General features: G+C 42.2%; 1 protein-coding gene across 3 annotated transcripts in view; it reads right to left on the bottom strand.

The window, feature by feature from the left end:
- TAFA1 (TAFA chemokine like family member 1) overlaps positions 1-17603 on the bottom strand; it is a 223554-nt gene that overhangs the window by 33036 nt on the left and 172915 nt on the right. For 2 of the 3 annotated variants that reach the window (XM_040076558.1, XM_040076559.1), the window contains one exon: positions 7486-7626. In XM_040076558.1, the coding sequence (XP_039932492.1) occupies positions 7486-7626 (141 nt within the window). The remainder of the gene's footprint in view (positions 1-7485; positions 7627-17603) is intronic. The other variant, XM_058422255.1, reaches the window with a different exon arrangement.

The raw sequence follows: 17603 nt of genomic DNA, 5'->3' as shown, positions 1-17603 counted from the left end.
TTTGCCACACGAGGAAAAGATGAACCCAGTGCTTGTTTAAAGGCAGGTAAAGGTTTAACCCTCTTGCTCCTAAGACACCACACATCCTCCATCAGCTGCATCACCTCCCCGCACAGTAAATGGCAGCAAATCTCTTTCTCCTGCTGCCGTGCAGGGCAGATACACACCAGACCGTACCTTCCTGATGTCTGGAAACCTCTCCCTCAGCATTGCTGGGTGGAGGGTGTTTGTGAGGAGCCTTCCTCAGCGTTGCTCTTGCTGGTTTCCCCCCTAGGTCTACCATCTGTGGATTTACACATGGCTCACAGGGGGCTGAGTCTCCTGTTCTGGGCTCACCAAAGCAGTGAAACCCCTTGTTCTGGTTTTCTCTGTGCTCTCCAGGCAGCCTGACCAGTCCTTAACCTGAACCCCTGCTCCTGCCTGTGGCTTCACCCCTGCAAGGGAATTTTCTCTAGACTGTCTTTCCCCTTCCAGTTCGTGCTTCTTTTTCCCTCTGGTGCCTGGCACTCTGGTGTGGCCAGCTGCCCTCCCTGCCTCCAAACCCCCTTCCCAGGCTCTTTCCAGTGCTGTGATTAACACTTAATGCTTCCTATCAGAGGAGAAAGCTCCTACTGTTTTTTCCATTTAGCCTCTAGCGAGTTTATTGCAAGTATTTGAGCGAAAGGTTACCTTCCCCTGTATGGAGGTGAAGTAATTATATGTTCCTGTGTGTCTTCACACGGCTCCAGAGCCATGCCATTCCTTAATTTCACTGTAGGGATGCTGTTTGTGCTCCTTGGTTGGCTGTGAGGGCTGTGCTCCCTCTGTGTCAGCGCTGAAATCTGCCAGCTGGAGCCTGGAAAAGCGACCACCCCTCACACAGGTGGAGATAGTGCCATGACTTACAACTTTTTCTTTTCTTTACCCCTCTTAAGCAGAAAAAGAAAAATGTGTTTCTTTCTTTCCTACGGAAATCGGGATTTGAGTGAGCTCTACGCATTTCATCAGGGGTGGATTAGTCAGCTGTTCTATGAGCTTGATGTTAAAAAGGGTGGTTGCTTTGCTGTGCAGGAAACCACCATGTCACTGGAGAAAGAAAGAAATACAAACCCTAGCTGGGGAGACAAATTACAGCTGCGTGGAGCTCACACAAACCCCCAGCCAGACGCTCTCCTCAGCTGCAGCATCCTCACCCCGGGAGCGCAGGAGCATCCATCCCCCTCTCCCCGGGGCCTGCTGCGCTTTGCATGCAGCAGGAACGGTGCAGCCCTCTCTGGAGATGGGGGAGTGTTGCAGACTGCCTCAGGTGAGCCGCAGGTTTGCTCCTTGGATGTCCACAGGAAAGCATCCCTGTGTGCGTGAGCAGCTCTGGCTGCTGGGAGGCACCACGCGTGGCAGGGCGGCTCTGCAGGGTGCACACAGAAATACACACACATATATATATATAAAAATGCACAGATACGCATCCATGTGCCCACACAGAGATTTGTTTGCACGTCCACGTGCTCAGGGAGAAGCGCAGCCTCTCTGCTCTGCCCAGGCTGCTCGCTGATGCTCTGGGCTCAGGCTGTGCTCTGACACGAAATCTCACCCAGCACTGGCAGGGTCAGGCACACGCCTCCCCTCTGCTCCCTTCAGCCTCTGCCCTGCCAGGGGAAGGCACAGTGGTAATGAGAGCTTCTGTGCCCGGGTAAATGAATTAATTACTCTGCGTGGCCGCTGCCAGCTTCACTTTTGCTCCCTCTGAAGTCAGCACCTCCCAGGATCCGGCTGTGATTTCAGGCTGCTTGCAAGGGCATTTCAAGAAGACATGATCTGGACAAAACAAAAGCCTAAAATACTTCAGTAAAGTTAAACTTCTCTCCCCCCACCTCTTCTTTATTTTTTTTTATAGCACATGCGATATTCTGCAACTTTTTCTGAGCTTGCTAAATGGATATCGGTGGGAAAGAGAGACATTTTCTTCCTCCTTACAAATGAAGTCATCTGAATTCACCAAATAAAAATAAATATGAGCTTACTGCTTGGCTCCAGTGATGCTGCAGAAGGACAGGGCTATAGATTTTCTCAGGAGTGTGGAATAATTCACCAAGGCTGCTCGTTATTCATATAGACAGTGAATTAATAATATGGGACCCTGAGATCTCTTCTTATCTAGGCCGAAGCACAGCTAGAGGGATGAGAAGCTGACTCCTTGGATTTCAAAAAGCATTTTTCCCCCTTTCTTCAAGAAATAAGAATTGATTGAAAGTGTTTTCACAGAGTGGGAAAAAACCCGAGTCTTTTTGGTGATACCACCTAAAGTACACATTAGATAAATAGAAAACTATTGGCTTTGTGACTGTGAACTGTTTTCACTTGATGTAAGTGCTGATAGATACAGGATTATCTCTAACAAAGCATTTACTAAGGACCTGACCCAAAGTCAATAGCAGTCTTTCATTTGACTCTACGAGGTTTGAATCCTGCTTTCACTGCAGGGAGAGGCAGGAAGTGTCTGTGCATCCCATGCCCACCTCCCAGCTGGTGCAAGCTGGGGCAGCACCAGTGCTGTGGGGAGGATGCTGAGGCTGAGTCCCAGCACGAGGGGCTGAGCTGCACCTCTGTCCTGAAGGAGCACTCCTGGATTATGGATGCTCACTCCACAATTGGTGTCTTTTCTGTAATTTAAAAATAAATATAAATAAACTGGTGTCAACAGGGTGGCTGCACTTACTGTCTGCCTAAGGAGTGTCAGACCAGATGGGAATTTTCATCTGTGGGTCCTGGGTAAATGCCAGCAAATGGAATGTGCGCTGTGAATGCTGTCCTCTCTCTGCTCCGACTGTCGCACATGGAAAAATCAGGATGAGCAGCACCAATCATCCAGCAGCACGACTGGAGAGGTGTGAGGTGCTGGCCCAGAGGGGCATTAAAAGCCAGGGTGCTCCCACTGATCACTAAGACTCTGGTTTGGTAGTGCTGCCCTGATGAAGTGCGATGTAAATTCACAGGACCTGGTGGCTCCTGGCCCTCAAACTCACAGAAATCTGAAGTAAGTGCATGTGTGCTAATACTTCATACATTGTGGAATGATCTGAAACTTGAGATGATCCAAAATCAATCTGTGGAAAACGAAAATATTGGCTTGATTTTATTTTTCTGTGTCAATGGATGATTTCTCTTTCCCCTGACACATGACTGGTATAAAAGAGGACATGCAGACTAAAGCACCAACCCTGCTGCCTGGGAGTTAATGCTTCGAATCCTGCGCTGTGGAAAACTTGGAATGGGATCCCCTCATGCGTCTGCAGAGGCCTTTCTTACCGGCGCAATTTCAAGGGAGAGATACTGCTAAGCATTTTAGCAGCACCTTCCTTTTTTCCTCATTGGTTTTCACCAGTGTTAAGCCCACCTCATTTCCTAAAAGCACTGGCAATATGCACAACCTGCCTGAAAGTCCCTTTGTGGCCGATTTCAAAAGCCAGTGCAGGTGCTTTTCTGTTATTCCATACTCTGTGTGTCCAACAAATTTCACAGATAATTACGCAAGAAATATGATGTTGCCTGTGAAAGAGTTTAAAATAGCCTGGAAGAAGATTGAAGGTAAGGGAACAGAAAAATGGAACATTAAAAAAAAAAAAGTGTGTCTGAGAGCATTGACTGTAACATAGTAAACTCCAGTATAGATGAACAAATTATATATTATTCACAAGCCTTGAAGAACACACAGACATCACCACCTACTGACTGTACAGGATGGTTCAACACCACTTTAAAGGATATGGTACAAAGCACAACATTCCCAGTACGAAACTGACAGTATTAAAGTTATAAGTATCTTTTTTTTTTTTTTTTTTTTTTAATAATAATAATGATATGACAAAGGAATAAAACCTCAGCCCACAAGAGAAATTGCACCAGTGATAGAGATTTCTGCTGAAGCAGAGGGTCCTCAGGAGCCCACTGGAAATGCTGGACATTTCTTTCCCCAGAAAAAAGGATCCTCTCAAACTCCTGTAAGACACAAGGAAGTAAACCCACCTGGGGCTCGCTCTGGAGAGGTGTTTGGGCAAATGAAGAAAATAATCAAATCCATGGCAGAGAGCTGAGCAGCCTGATGCCCGTGGTATATTCTGTGGCTAAGTGGCAGGCAAGATAAATTGGAGAGAGGGAAGGGAACATTTCAAACCATCCTTCAAACAAAAAAGACCTTGAAGTAACGAAGGGAATCATGAAGGTAAATGTGTGACAGAACAGGCAAAGAAACAGAAACTGGTGTTTCATGGCAAGATTTGGGTTTTGTTTTGCTCCTACTGTTGCTACTGCATAGTTCACTGGTGTTGGAGGCAGCTTTTAGGACAGTGTCTACTGAATGAGCCACAAGGAACCATTTATGACTTCTGAGGCTGCCACAGCCTGGCCTCACGATGCTTTTATTAAGGTGAGATCCCAAAGAAGAAGTTTGCTGGACCTGGCAGGAAGTGATACTTGGGAAATAACAATACGAATAACCCCAGCCTGAATTTTGGCCCATGCAGGGGAGGCCTGCATGCCAGGCCCTGTGTCCTGGGATGGTGTGCTAGCCGTGATCAGATCCCACAGCAAAAGGGACAAAAGGACCCTTCATCACCCCTGATACTTACTGAAAACATTAAGATGACTCCTACATATAATTGTATTCTCTGAATGAGAAAGCAAAGCCATCTCTCTGCACAGCCCAGCTGTGTCCCAGAGCAACAGCTGGCAGGAGTGGAAGGCAATGCAATCTCTGCTCACAACATGGACTCAAACTGTCAAAGCAGCAGCCTTGATGAGGTGTTTTCTGATGCAGTTTAGCTGGGAAACACCAAAAGCTTGGTCCCAACACCATTAAGTCACAGTTTGGCAGGGCAATACTGAGGTTCAGCCTGTTTGATACACATTAGTGCACAGCCATGGGGTGGAGATGGCTTGAGGTGATAATCAACCAACAGCCAAACTGCTCACAGGGCTCTCCCAGTCCTTGTCACCTCTCAGAGGTGATGTCTCTGTTTGGGTGAGAGTATACTGCTGCACCTGAACACCTGTGGATATTTGATTATGACCCAAGAAAGATTTCTTAGTGACACATTATGGCTTGAAATTATATTTTATTCACGCACTGAAACCTAGTGTGAGATTAACTGGTCTTAATCCTTCCAATATGGTAGGTAAAGAAGGTAGAAAGTTGCAGGTGACCTTTTGTAACGTTCTCATGTCCAAAATAAACAGCAAATCCCAAATCTTTGTGTGAGTTAAAGCACTGACGTCAATGGGACTCCCATGAGGAATTTTGGGAGTTTGTCTTAACAAGAACGGAATCATCAAATGGGAAAAAAAGTTTTGACTTAAACCAGGTCAGTATGTCAAAAGTCACAAAGCAAAGTCTGGGATAAAACAAAGGCCAAAGCAAACGTCCTTTGGGTTAATTTTTACCAGCAGCTTTTGGGCTTTTGAACCGTTCTCCAGCCATCTACAAAAGCAGCCATGGGCTAACTACAACAACTAAACTTGAAAGGAGAAGACATTTCTTTGTAGTTCACATTTGCTGGCTTTGAAGTCACAGTGAGTCTTACCAGTGACTTCAATGGGACTTGCCTTACACTTTCATATTAGCCATTGTTTTATCCTAACTCCTTTCAAAATTCTGCACCATAACATTTCCCTTTATTGTAATCCTGACAGAGCAATTAGGCTCCAGTCCACACCTGCACACGGCTTTTTTTCTTAACACGGCATTCTTTGAGCTCCTCTTCTCTGAACAGAGTTATGAGAGATGAATTAATGGTGTCTCTCTGCTCTAGCTGCTGCCTCTGTATTTCATGACCTGATGAAGAACCTGAAATTCTTCAAGCTTTGTGCAGCTGATCTTTGGTTACAACCAGCTGTAGTTTTCAACTACCGTTTTAGGAGTGTGCTTAGCAGAAAAAGAAAAGCTTCTTTTTATCGGGGTAATTAAGCAATAACAGAATGACAGGATGTGGACTAAAGTGTAATCATTCACAGGTGCATTCATAGCATGGGTTTAATCATGAGTTCAGAAGCTGAATTGCATTCCCAGTGTAACAAGCCATGAAACACTGCTTCCTAATTTAAAAATTTGAATGTGTTTTTTAAATAGCAAAACATTTCCCTTTGTATCTCTAATACATAAACCAGACATCCACATGCCAGAAATACCTGCTGAGAGAAGAGGAGGTTCTCACTCCTCTGAGGCAGCCCCTATTCTCTCACCTTTTTGGTGTCAAACCTGCAAGAATGCCTGCACAATTCTCCATTCCACAACACATGCCAATATTCCTGTCTAGCTACAGCTCCTGTCTGAGCTACACTGGACCACTCCCTGCTCCATTCTAATCCCTTAGCAGCCTGGGATTGAGGAAAGGTACCCAGAAGAGAACATTTTCCCCAATATTTGCTTGCAGAACTCCCCACTCTCACTTGCTTGGGGTGAGGCTGAGCGCCAAACACAGCCCCAAAGAGGAAACTTTAGATGCTCCCAAAACTGGCAGAGACACCCACGGGATTCCAACATGGAAAGAATGAGGAGAGCCCAGCACGGAGCTCACAGTGCTGCACAAAACCAGCCCGTGGCTCTCTGAGGCCCCTGCGGGTTGGTACAACCAACAGCACACAACGCTCACCAAAAAGAACAGCCAGGGATTTTTACAAGATACTCCGTTCCACAAAGCTGCTGCTCTGAGGGATTCTGCAGCACGGAGCAGCTTGTTTGGGAAGGGTAACTAATGGGATTAGTACCACTTACTCCCCATCTTCTTATGTGATTTATATTTTCTGAGCACTTCCCAGCCGTGGCACTCTCCCCGACTGCTGTGTGGTTTCACCTTGCAGTGCTGGCAGGGGAGCCCCAGGGAGGAAAACACCCTGTGGAGCTAAACCTCATATGAAATCCAGACACAGATAACATGGTGCTTTTCCTTCAGGAAAAAAGAAAGAAAAAAAGAAAAAAAAAAGAAAAAAACAAATATCTTTGACAAGCAACAGCAGCAGTGATTTCAAAAGGCAAAGATTTTTTCCAGCTTTCTGTAATGTTCGTTTCAGGACTAGAATACAAAATTCATTTATTTATGTTATCTTGCCACTGACTTTCCAAATGACTAATTAAATCAAAATGAATGGCAGTTGTCCTTTGGAATATTTATGAGTCAAAAGTAATGTGGCACCGAAGAGGGCCTGTGAAGTGACTAAAGGGATAATTTTGTCCAGATATTTATGAATAATAAATAAATCTCTTATACTCATCAAAGCACCCATACTGGGCAATATTGTCACAGTTTTCAGGTAAAACTTAGCATGACCCATGTACAAAGAACTGTGCACTAAAGTAACAAGAAAGTGATCTAAATATACAGCTATGCTTATAGATTTTTTTTGTATTTTGTTTAATAAAGAACACAACGTAATTCCTATGCACAGTCTAAAGACTTACAGCTTTCCACTGGATGGTACACAAACAGAAAGATATACACAGGAGGAGCTACTTGCCATCAACACAGGAAGGTCTGTTTCTTGTAGTCCCAGCCACTTTCCCAGGTAGACAGGAGCATTTTACTGTTTGTGATCTTTCCTCAATTCGATTCTTATTACAGCATCTGTGTGCTGCTATAACTTCACACGTTCCTCCTTCTGGCAAAAAAGAAAAAAAAAAAAGAAAAAAAAAAGAAAAAGAAAAAAAAAATTAAAAAGAGAATATTGACACTCTGATTAGGAAGAGCAGCAGTGGCAAATCACAGCACCCAGTCGTGCTCCTGCCTGTGCCTCTGCCCAGCTTCTGTACAGGTGGGATTACAGTTTTATTTCTATATTTTTGTGTGCTCCTAAATAAGCCAGGTACTGCTATACTACATTTTTAATAGAAAATGAAGATAAATGCCCCTTGCCTTTCTTATATTAGAAGTTTCTATGACATCCATATAACTTTTGGCCTAAAAATATTGTTGTCAATGTCTGGGCCTGAAGAAACGTAGATAAAACTCTACAGAAAATGTGCAACCACTGTTGGCTGGTTTTATGCTTGTAATATTAAAACCTCTTCCCCAAATATTTTCTCATGCAAGGACAGAGACTAAGGGAATCCATCTAGAAATAAGATTTTTCTCCAAATATTTGATTCTGGGCTAGTACTCAGCCCTGAGGGAATGACAATGAGTTTCTCCAGCTTACAGGGTGGCCCAACACCACTTCCCTTTGCTCCCCCACTCACTAAATTGGCTGTTTTAAGGCAGGAAAGATTCCCATTGTGTGTGAGATCACCAGGTTTAATTAGGCTTCTCCCTAATTGTTCTTTATGAACATTTTCAATAGTTTTGTTAGAAGGAGGGCACAGGGGAGTGGTCGACAGATCCACGGTGGCTTGGGGCTTATGAATGCTTGGTGTTTGTGCCATGTGCTGAGCACAGAAATGAAGTGCCAGGTGTGCCATTCCCCTTCACTTCAGCTCTGCAGGGCAAGGAGACAAACACCACAGTGGGCTAATGTCCTGCCCAGGCAATTCCTCCACTCCTCAGTTCAGATCGCATTTAGCTCGTAATCACTGAGTGTTTAATGGTGTCAGGCTGTTCCCCACAGATATTTGGCTACTTTCTGAAATTGCAGCATGAATCTGGCAGGGCTTGTTTCAACTTAGTACAAAACCTCATGTGCTGCCCACTAAAGGGCAGAATGTGCAAGATTTTCTGGAGGAGCATAATTTCTTCATGCCATTAAGAATTGCCAAGTGTGCAGCGCTTTCACTACAGCATAAACCACATTACTCATACCTTTGGCTTTCACTCCTTTTGAAGGAATACTGAGAGCTTTTGACACTGTGTGCTGTGTGGCCAGGTAGGAGAATAAGAAGTGTGGAGATGTTGATCCAAGTCTGGCTGTGAACAAGGGATTTTTGTAGAGGTCTGGGAGTCCAGTGGCATCTCCCTACCAGGAGTGAGTCCTGGTACCTGGGGTTTCTAAAAATGTGACATTTTCAGTGAAGCACTGGGCAGGTAGCAGGGAGGATTCTGCCTTGCCTGATGTTGGTCATATGGTGGAGTTTGCAAGCATGAGATTAGCTCTGTAGTAAATATTGAAGTGTCACCGAGACACACAAAGCAGTCACATGCAGACAAGAGATTTTCACAGAGGTCCTTCCGAACCAGCTCCCAGCTGAGAGAGCCGAGAGAAGAGACCCCTTTGTTTATTTCTTACTTTTTATATATTTCTGGGTCTAGCAGAAGATTGGCTTTTTGGGATTTCTACTCCTCAGCCTCAGTGGCCAGACGAATTGTCAGTTACAATTGTTTTCAGGTTAGAAATATGCAAACAAAGGACAGAGAATGAAAAACAAAGGATTTGTTTATGTTACATCTGTGGGAAAAGGTAGAAAACTGCTTTAATATTCTACAGTAACTAAAAAGATCTGACTCCATTTAAGAAAATCAAAAGGCTCAGAAAAACCAGGGTAACAATTGAAGTCATCTGGAGAGGCATGCTGCTGCACCCCTTACTAGGTGTGTTTGGCCTGCTGACACAAGCTTTTTGAAAGCCAATAGGTGTCAAAAGAGAGAAATCCCAACAATCCAGAGAGCCATCCTCTGAAAAATGGTCTCTGAGGAGTAAGAGGAATTGTGATAATCAACTCAGCCCCAAATGCTTGCATTTTCTATGAAGCAATCCTTCACACAAACTCCCTGTTCCCCTATCCAAATCATATTGAAAACAATGAAAAGATTCTCATTGGTTTAATCCATCTCATGGTCATGCTCTAGGAGAAGGGAGATTTGTGATTTTATTGATTGCAATTTCAACAATAAAGATAATGTACACATTTCTAATTTTAGACTACATAAACTGTGTGGTAAATATCTGTGAACAACCTAAATGCCTAATTTTCTCTATAAGTTTGTTGTATGAGTACTAAGAGACACATGACCAAGTCTTGCTTATTTGGTTATCTATTCAAAATAATGGGTTTTGGTGGAAGAGCTTCATAACACCTTTAATTGTTATGTGGAAGCTCAAGTTGCTGGAGCAGTAAAGAATTTATCTCAAAGTGTGTAGTTGTTTAGGAGCGACAAAACATAATGAAACTAAAAGCGATGAAAAACTGCTAGACAGTTAAACACATTAATTGGAAATTTTATCTACATAGGCTATGAAAGTATGCACATATTAACAATTATTATAATAATAGAAAGACCCTTTCCAGTGCTGACAGAGAAGAAAAAAATCCACCTCACATGGAGAAAATTCTGCATGTTATGCAGCCTGTTCTCCTGAAAAATCTGCTAAGTGGGATCAGATATCTGAATTAAAGCATGTTGAGCCTGTGGATGCCTGCTGGGTAGCATTGCATGCAATGTATTTTTCTGGTATGAATTTTACCAACCATGCGTGTACACGTGAGACTTTCACAAAGCCATTTACAAAATGGGAATGGAGACAGATATAAATGGACACAGTGAGAACAGGAAAAAAACCTCATTGAAGAAGCATACTCCTTTCTACATCAGTCACAGAAAGATATACACCACAAATACATTGAGGGTGGGTGGTTCTATTTAAATCTACTTCAGCTGCATAAATGAGGAAATTAATTGAGTGGGGAGAGGAACAAGCATCCATCTTCAGTTTCCTCTGAAAGCCATTCAATGTGTTCAGAAGCATATGTGAAATAACTTTGCATTCTGTGATTTTTTTTTTATTTTATTTCCCTCCTTCTTCTTTTGAGGGGAGGGGGCTGGAGAGTGCTGAGAAATGCTCTAATTCAATATCTGATGACTTTCCTGAGACTTTTTTTTTTTTTTTTTTTTTTTTTTTTCCCTCAGTGGTTTATCTGGATTATGGGAAGACCTGACAAGGTATTACATGGCTGGGAGCCCTGAAAAAATGTGAATTATTGACCTGATAGCCTGCCAGTGCAGCAAAAGTTTGAATCCTTTTCATAAACCCCACAGATGTCTCTGTTTTTGGAAGTTTATGGTCTATTGAGCTACAGTAGCTTCTGGCTTTGATTCCATTACTATAGCCTCATCCAACTCATTCAAGTCAGTAGGGTATTTGCCATTGATTTTAAAAGGAAGGGAAAGGGGCCTAAAAATCCTCAAAGTAAGGGTCTCCTGAACATTATGTTGACAGTTACATTTCATGAAGTGGCTGTTTTATCCACCTGGCTTTTTTTTGTTGTTTTTTTAATAATTCCCTTCTGCCCCAAGAAAATCAGAAGATTAGAAATGGAATTGGAACTTGCAGATGAGGAAGAGCATCGATCCCCCTTCAAGTAGGTTCAGAGATGAATGAAAATGTCCTGTCATGACTTACGTCTTCTTCACACCAAACATTAGCAGGACCTGGTAGTGAGAACAGCTGATCCTTTCCGAGCACTCAGTTCACAGGAGGCCCTCAGCTTTGCATGAAGGAAAAGTGACCAAAGCAAGAGGGACAGAACTGCCTGCCAGGGAGTATCCTGGACTGGTGAGAATGGCACCTATCTGTGTCACTGACACTCTCCTCAAACTCCCCAGCCATCCAGAAATCCTTGTTCTGCACAGACTTAAAATCGAAAACTGTAGAAACAATGGATCATTCTTGCTGTAAAACAGGGACAACTGTTTGTTAGCCCTGCAAATGGTTTGGTTCTAATTGGAGGACACTAAACTCCTGAAATAACACTCATTTTTGTCTCTGTTATAATGCCACCCTGAGTTTACACACCACAGAGTGAAATATTTAATCACGAGTATGAGTCTGCTGTGGGAGGCTGTGATTTAAAATATCTAATCACCTATAAGGTCTGAGTGCATGCCTGGCAGAAGCCAAAAAGCCATCTTCTAGTCATCTCTGTTTTTTATACCTCTAGCTAGGAGGTAATAATAAAAGCATATTTTGCACTTCAAAATTATAACTTTCCTCTGCATTCCAGCCAAGCCTGAACTTATCAGTAAACAAACATAAAAAAGGCAAACAGCACTACTGATTTGTGTTATACATTGTGGAAGTCATTAACTATGACTCAGGTAGCAAAACTTCTACGTTCTCCCTTTGACGGTGATGACAATTTAATAGTATTCGACTCTGCTGAGTTACATGGAGCGTCCTGCAGCAATGAGAGGGGTGGTTTATCAAAATGATAAACATGTTTTCATTTCCTCCTTGGCTGCATGTATGTGATCAGAAGTCTAAGGCCATCAAGAATTCACTTACTCTGGCCACCAGACAGACATTAAGCTATTCAGGACCATCTGTGCTTGAAATGAGTTCCACTTAATGGACCTTCCTAGGGCAGGTCAATCATAATGAAGGCACGTGTGCACGAATGCATGAGCAGAGCAGAGCTTTGGTGAGGCTTCTTGGGCTGTTTGGCACTGGCACAGACGGCTGACAGATAAGATGTGCCTTTCTTTTCGGGGTCATACGCCCAGCGATTTTAGAATTCAGATCCTCTATTTCATTTGCTTCTAGCTCATTGCAGATGCACCTCGCAGCCTGATCCAGATGAAGGCTGTTGTAAGAACTTGTTTGTGCTACTTGCAAAAAAAAAAAAAAAAGCGGTGCCCAAACAACATCATGGGCTCTGCTGGCCAAATTCTGCCTCTGTTACACCACTGGTGTTCCACCACGGGAATACAAGCAAAAGAAATCATATGGACTAATTTTATCAACAGTTCCAGACAGTTCATTAGGACTACAGCTGGTTTGTGGTAGCTCTATTTATTTATACAGCTTCAAGTGGCCAGTCTAAGTGCCAGTGCTATCATCCTGCTAAGGTCATAGGCCCATATGTTATTCTGAAAATGCTTGAGTATATGCAGATGCTGCTGCTAGACCTAGGAGAACAGGGAAAATGTAAAAGAGAATTTAAGTTCTATAGACTCCAGGCAAATGCTCAACAATGTGATGGCAAAAATTCTTCAGACCCTTGTAGACTTGCTGAAAAAAGTGCTCCCAGAAACTAATGGATAAAAAAATTTGCACCCTCGCCACCCCATGTCTTTATACAAACATCCAAGAGGAAAGGAAAACAACCCAGTGACAGCCATTTTTTGTTTTTTACATTCACTATAAAGAATTCAGGTTTGGGGGCTGCAGTTTAAAGAGTTTTCAGTTTGAATAAGCTTTGGAAACTTCCCAGGTGTAATTAATACATTCATAAGCTTTAATCAAAATGTTTATGCCAGCTAATGTGCCAGAACTACAGACTACACTGTGCACAGGGGAAAATACTATACTTTACTTTAAGAAATAATAAGCCACTACCATGGAACTTACAAAGCAACGCTTTTGCTTCTGACAGGAATATGTAACAGATGGAAAAACAAAGTCCCATGCTACACCACGAGCTACTTCACAAGTGAACAAATAAAAGACTCACAGCCACAGTGCAATTACACTCTGATTTTTCTTTTACATTTAATCCACTGACATTGTGCATCTGGCCCAGAAGGAAAAGGATCAAGCTTACAGGATGCATTTTTAGAGCAATCAGAGAAGGCTTAGGGTTTTCACTCATTTTCACAAGGTCAAGGTTAATTACCATCAATGAAGTCACAAAACAGCTGAACTTGGCTCATAACTCTGATGTAGCACAAAGGTACCATCAAAAAATTGACCTAAGTATTAGGTCATCAGCATTACTCCTTACTTAAATAGTTTCCATTATGATAACTGATACAAATAAATTGATGATCTCTTCTCTATATGTGGAATGACCATAACCATGGGAATTAAGAATGCTCCACACATGCTCTGCAAGTCCCCTGATAGAGAGTGGATTGGTTTGTGGTTTTTTGGCCCAGTGGATCAGAATAGACTGTAGTGGTCTGTTTCCTAAATTTTTATTTATATTTTTATTAATATGCAGTATTTTATTGTTCATTGTGCAAGATCTACATTATTATCTTCATTTTGGGAAGAATCTATGCAACAGCAGCAACGCGAGTGACTCCCACTGTGGGTCATTAAGTTTTGGGTTGCTGTGAAAGGGTTCTGGAGACACAGGGTACCCTCTGAGAAAAACTCCTGCTTCTCTACAAAAGACCAGAACGAGAGGACCATGGCTAGTGAAATCTGTTTTCCCTTGGGAATGCACCTTGTGTTAAACTTTAAAACCCTACAGAGGTTTTTTGATGTCCAGGTCACCTAGAAAAGCATTCCTGGAGGTGCAACATTCCTGCAGGTTGAGGCCCCAGTGCCTGTGGCACAACAGCCCCATTTTGAGTGAGACAAATGATGAGACTGTCTTGCTTTGTGCTGGCCCGTGGTCAGAGTCTGCAGGAGAGTTGCTGGACGAAGCAGGTCAGCTACCTGTGAAAATTCATTTCGCACTCAGCCAAAGTTCTGATAGATTCTGGAGTGAGAATTCCTGGGCTAAGAGGGGCAGTGAGCATCCTCACAGGCATCCCTGGTTATTTATCTTAGAAACTCTTGAGTTTCTAAGAGTAATCTTGACCGAAAAGGCCATTTTCATGAAATCAAACTTTTCTGCAAAAATAAAGAACAAAAGAACTTTTAGAGGAAAATTATATCTTTAAAATATTTTGCTCAGCAGAATGTTAATATTTCAATTTGATATTAAATTCTTTTTTTTTTCCATTCATATTTTATTTCCCATTCAGTATAATAGGGGAAGCAGGGCTATGCAAAGCTCTAATTAGCACAAGGATTTGTAGTCTTTTACAATTTTCCACTAATGCTATCTGCCATCAGCCACAGAAGGGTTTTTTTATCTGAGAGATTTACAGATTCTTACACTTACACCCAGAACAGAATAGGTTCTGATCCTTACCAACTGGTTTATTCACAGAAATTAAAAATATGTATTTTATGTAAAGGAGAAATGGTATGGATTCTACTCTTGAATTCACAAGGAAAACCCAGAGCACACCAGCATGTGAGCCGTGCTTGGATCTTGGGCTGGCTTACGGATTTCCATATCAAACCAATATACACACCAGAGAATAGGTTTTTTTCTACTAAAGAGCCTTGCAAATTGATCTCCTGAGAAATTTGCGCAGGAACCTTATTCTTATGCATATTTAAAAAAAAATAATAATAAAAATAATCTCTTACAGACGAATCAAAGGGAAAATGGTCTCCAAAACAACAAGGCAGCCTTCCACAGCTCCTGCCTCTGGCACATTGCAGCTGCAAAGGCAGAGGAATAACCAGCAAGGCTGAGGGAGGCGACAAGGCAAGGGTGGCTGGAGAGGAATGCTGATGAGGAATCTGCTCCCAGTTCTTATTTAGGCAGGGCTGTGAGTGGTTCTAATTAGGATTTTGCATTCCTGTGCACAATACACCCCCAAAATGACAGAATCTATGAGAAAATCCCACCTCTTGTGTGCGGAGCTGTGGCTGCCAGGGCCATGCCCGCTCCCCACAGGACTGATTGCTTTTTTGTCACGGGGAGTGTGGCAAGGGAATTGTAATAAGGACTATCAGCACTCTTGTATTGATGAACTACAAAACCCAGACATGTAACTCACGAGGCAGGCAAGAATCCAATGTTCTCTTAGTGGGGATCTTCAGTCTTTTAATGAGATTTTTTTTTTTTTTTTTTTTTTTTTTTTTTTTTTTTTTTTTTTTTTTTAACTTCAAAGGGAGGCCTGCTTACTGCAACTTGGAGAAATGGAGGTTAGAAATTAGAAGTCTTGGTGGGATTTTCAGCTCTGGAATGCCATTAAGAGATGTGTGTGAAGAGGCAGGACTTAATTCAGAAAGAGAAGAATGTTACTTTTGAGAAATAACTGAAGTTCCATATCAAAAAGTAATAAGCATTATGACTCCAAATTTCATTGACTTTCAGTGAGATATGACACTCCTAGAGGTCTATATCACTTGTAAATAGGATGTCTTGGTCTAAATGATGTATGCCAGTAAGGCTGAGCATAAAATCTTGTAAGTACCTTTAAGAAAAAATCATGCTCTTAGTCACTTGGGTGGTTTGGAAAATTTAATATTTGATATGTCAGAGAGGATGAAAAAACCGAGTTTGGACAAAATAGATGTAATACGCCTGCATTGAAGCAGTGCTCCTCCTGTAACTTAAACTGCAGGCAGCAGTATAAACTAGAGATTAAAAAGACCTGCTGTGCTATTCTGATCATTGCTTTGCAGCTGCACAATTCTTCCCCAGAACAAATTTTCTAGGTATCAAAGCTGTGGAGAAATGTACATTTCTGCTTCTGGAGAGAAAGGAACATTTCCGATATTGACATCTCTAGTTCCTTGCGAGACAACAGTGAAAATCCAAAGTGGAATTAGGCCTGAAAATACCCTCATAATAAAATTTGAGCCACAGAATATTGTTCTTGGAACCTCAAAATGTTGTTCCAAATGCTGCCAGCAAAGGCATCCAAAGACTCGGTGTTAAGTTTCAGGAAAAACACACAAGAAAGTCAGGACTTCTCTCTTTTTGGATGAAATAATTAAGTTGATAAGAAATAAGTGATTCAGTCACACCTGCTGATGACAAATGAATATACAAAAGTGCATGAGGAGTGGTTACTAAGAAAGGATTTAGAAATTATTCTATGTCAGTTGTGCAAGCACAGCTTGGTCCTGCCAGAGTCTCACTTTTGCCTAACAGGTTTTACCCAAGCACCAGATCTCTAAAACTGCCTATTACATGAATTTTCCTTTCAACCTTAAAAGACACTCAAAATTTCTTATTATACTCATGATGCACCCTTTGCATCTTTCATATGGAACATGAAAATGTCCTACTTTAAGGATTAAAAAAACAAAAAAAAAATTATAAAATAATCCACTAGTTACAAAGCAGCTCCGCAAAAACCAACTTTCAAATCCAGGCTTTGAGTCACCACAAAATGATTCAGGGATCTTAAATTCTTGTGGAAAAGCAGAACAATGTCTCTCTCTCTACAGTTCATCTTTTGATATGATGGTTGCAGATAAATTCATCCCCAGATAATTTTATCCACTAAGGTGATTAGCCTATGGAGAGCCTATGATGTGTTTACTGAGCACAGTAGCATAGTTTATGGTAATGCTCTTGTCATGCTTTATAAATGTGTGAGGTGCTTTTATGAAGTAGTTAGATAAGGAGTGGTGAAAATAATGTGATCCATAAAGAATGCACGGTGATGAAGAGCTGGGATTGCAGAGATATTACAGACAGACTGATAGAGAGAATTATAACCAGTGCAGAGGCTGCATCAATCTTCCAACCAATGGCAATAAATAAAATAGCAGGAAGGAATGGTTCTAAACAAATCTGGGCAATGTATAAAACTGAGATGTCATGGTGGGATCAAAGTGGAGGTGCTCTGAGTGGGATCTCTTACCAAAGACTTCTCTTTCCATATGGCAATAACATTTTCATCTATGGGGTTGACCACTCCCTACAAAATCCATGAGGAGAACAAAGACTGCAAGTTACAGCACGTGCAAGCAAAAGTCACTGTGAGGTGCTGTGTGTGATGAGCAGCAGCAGTAAATCCTGCCCTCTGCAACAGCTGAGCAATGCCAAGCAATCCCTTCCCAGGCATTTTTCGGTGGACAAGTGTGCCCCTTATCCCACCCCACGTATTTCTAGAATTACTCATACTGTGACTGCCAGCAGCTGGTCCTGCACTTGAGCAGAAAAGGATTCCTTTGCCAGGACAGAA

Source organism: Hirundo rustica, chromosome 12, assembly GCF_015227805.2.
Source record: "Hirundo rustica isolate bHirRus1 chromosome 12, bHirRus1.pri.v3, whole genome shotgun sequence".
Taxonomy (NCBI): domain Eukaryota; kingdom Metazoa; phylum Chordata; class Aves; order Passeriformes; family Hirundinidae; genus Hirundo; species Hirundo rustica.
Note: the sequence above shows the minus strand (reverse complement) of the source record. Positions and strands in the feature narration are given on the sequence as shown.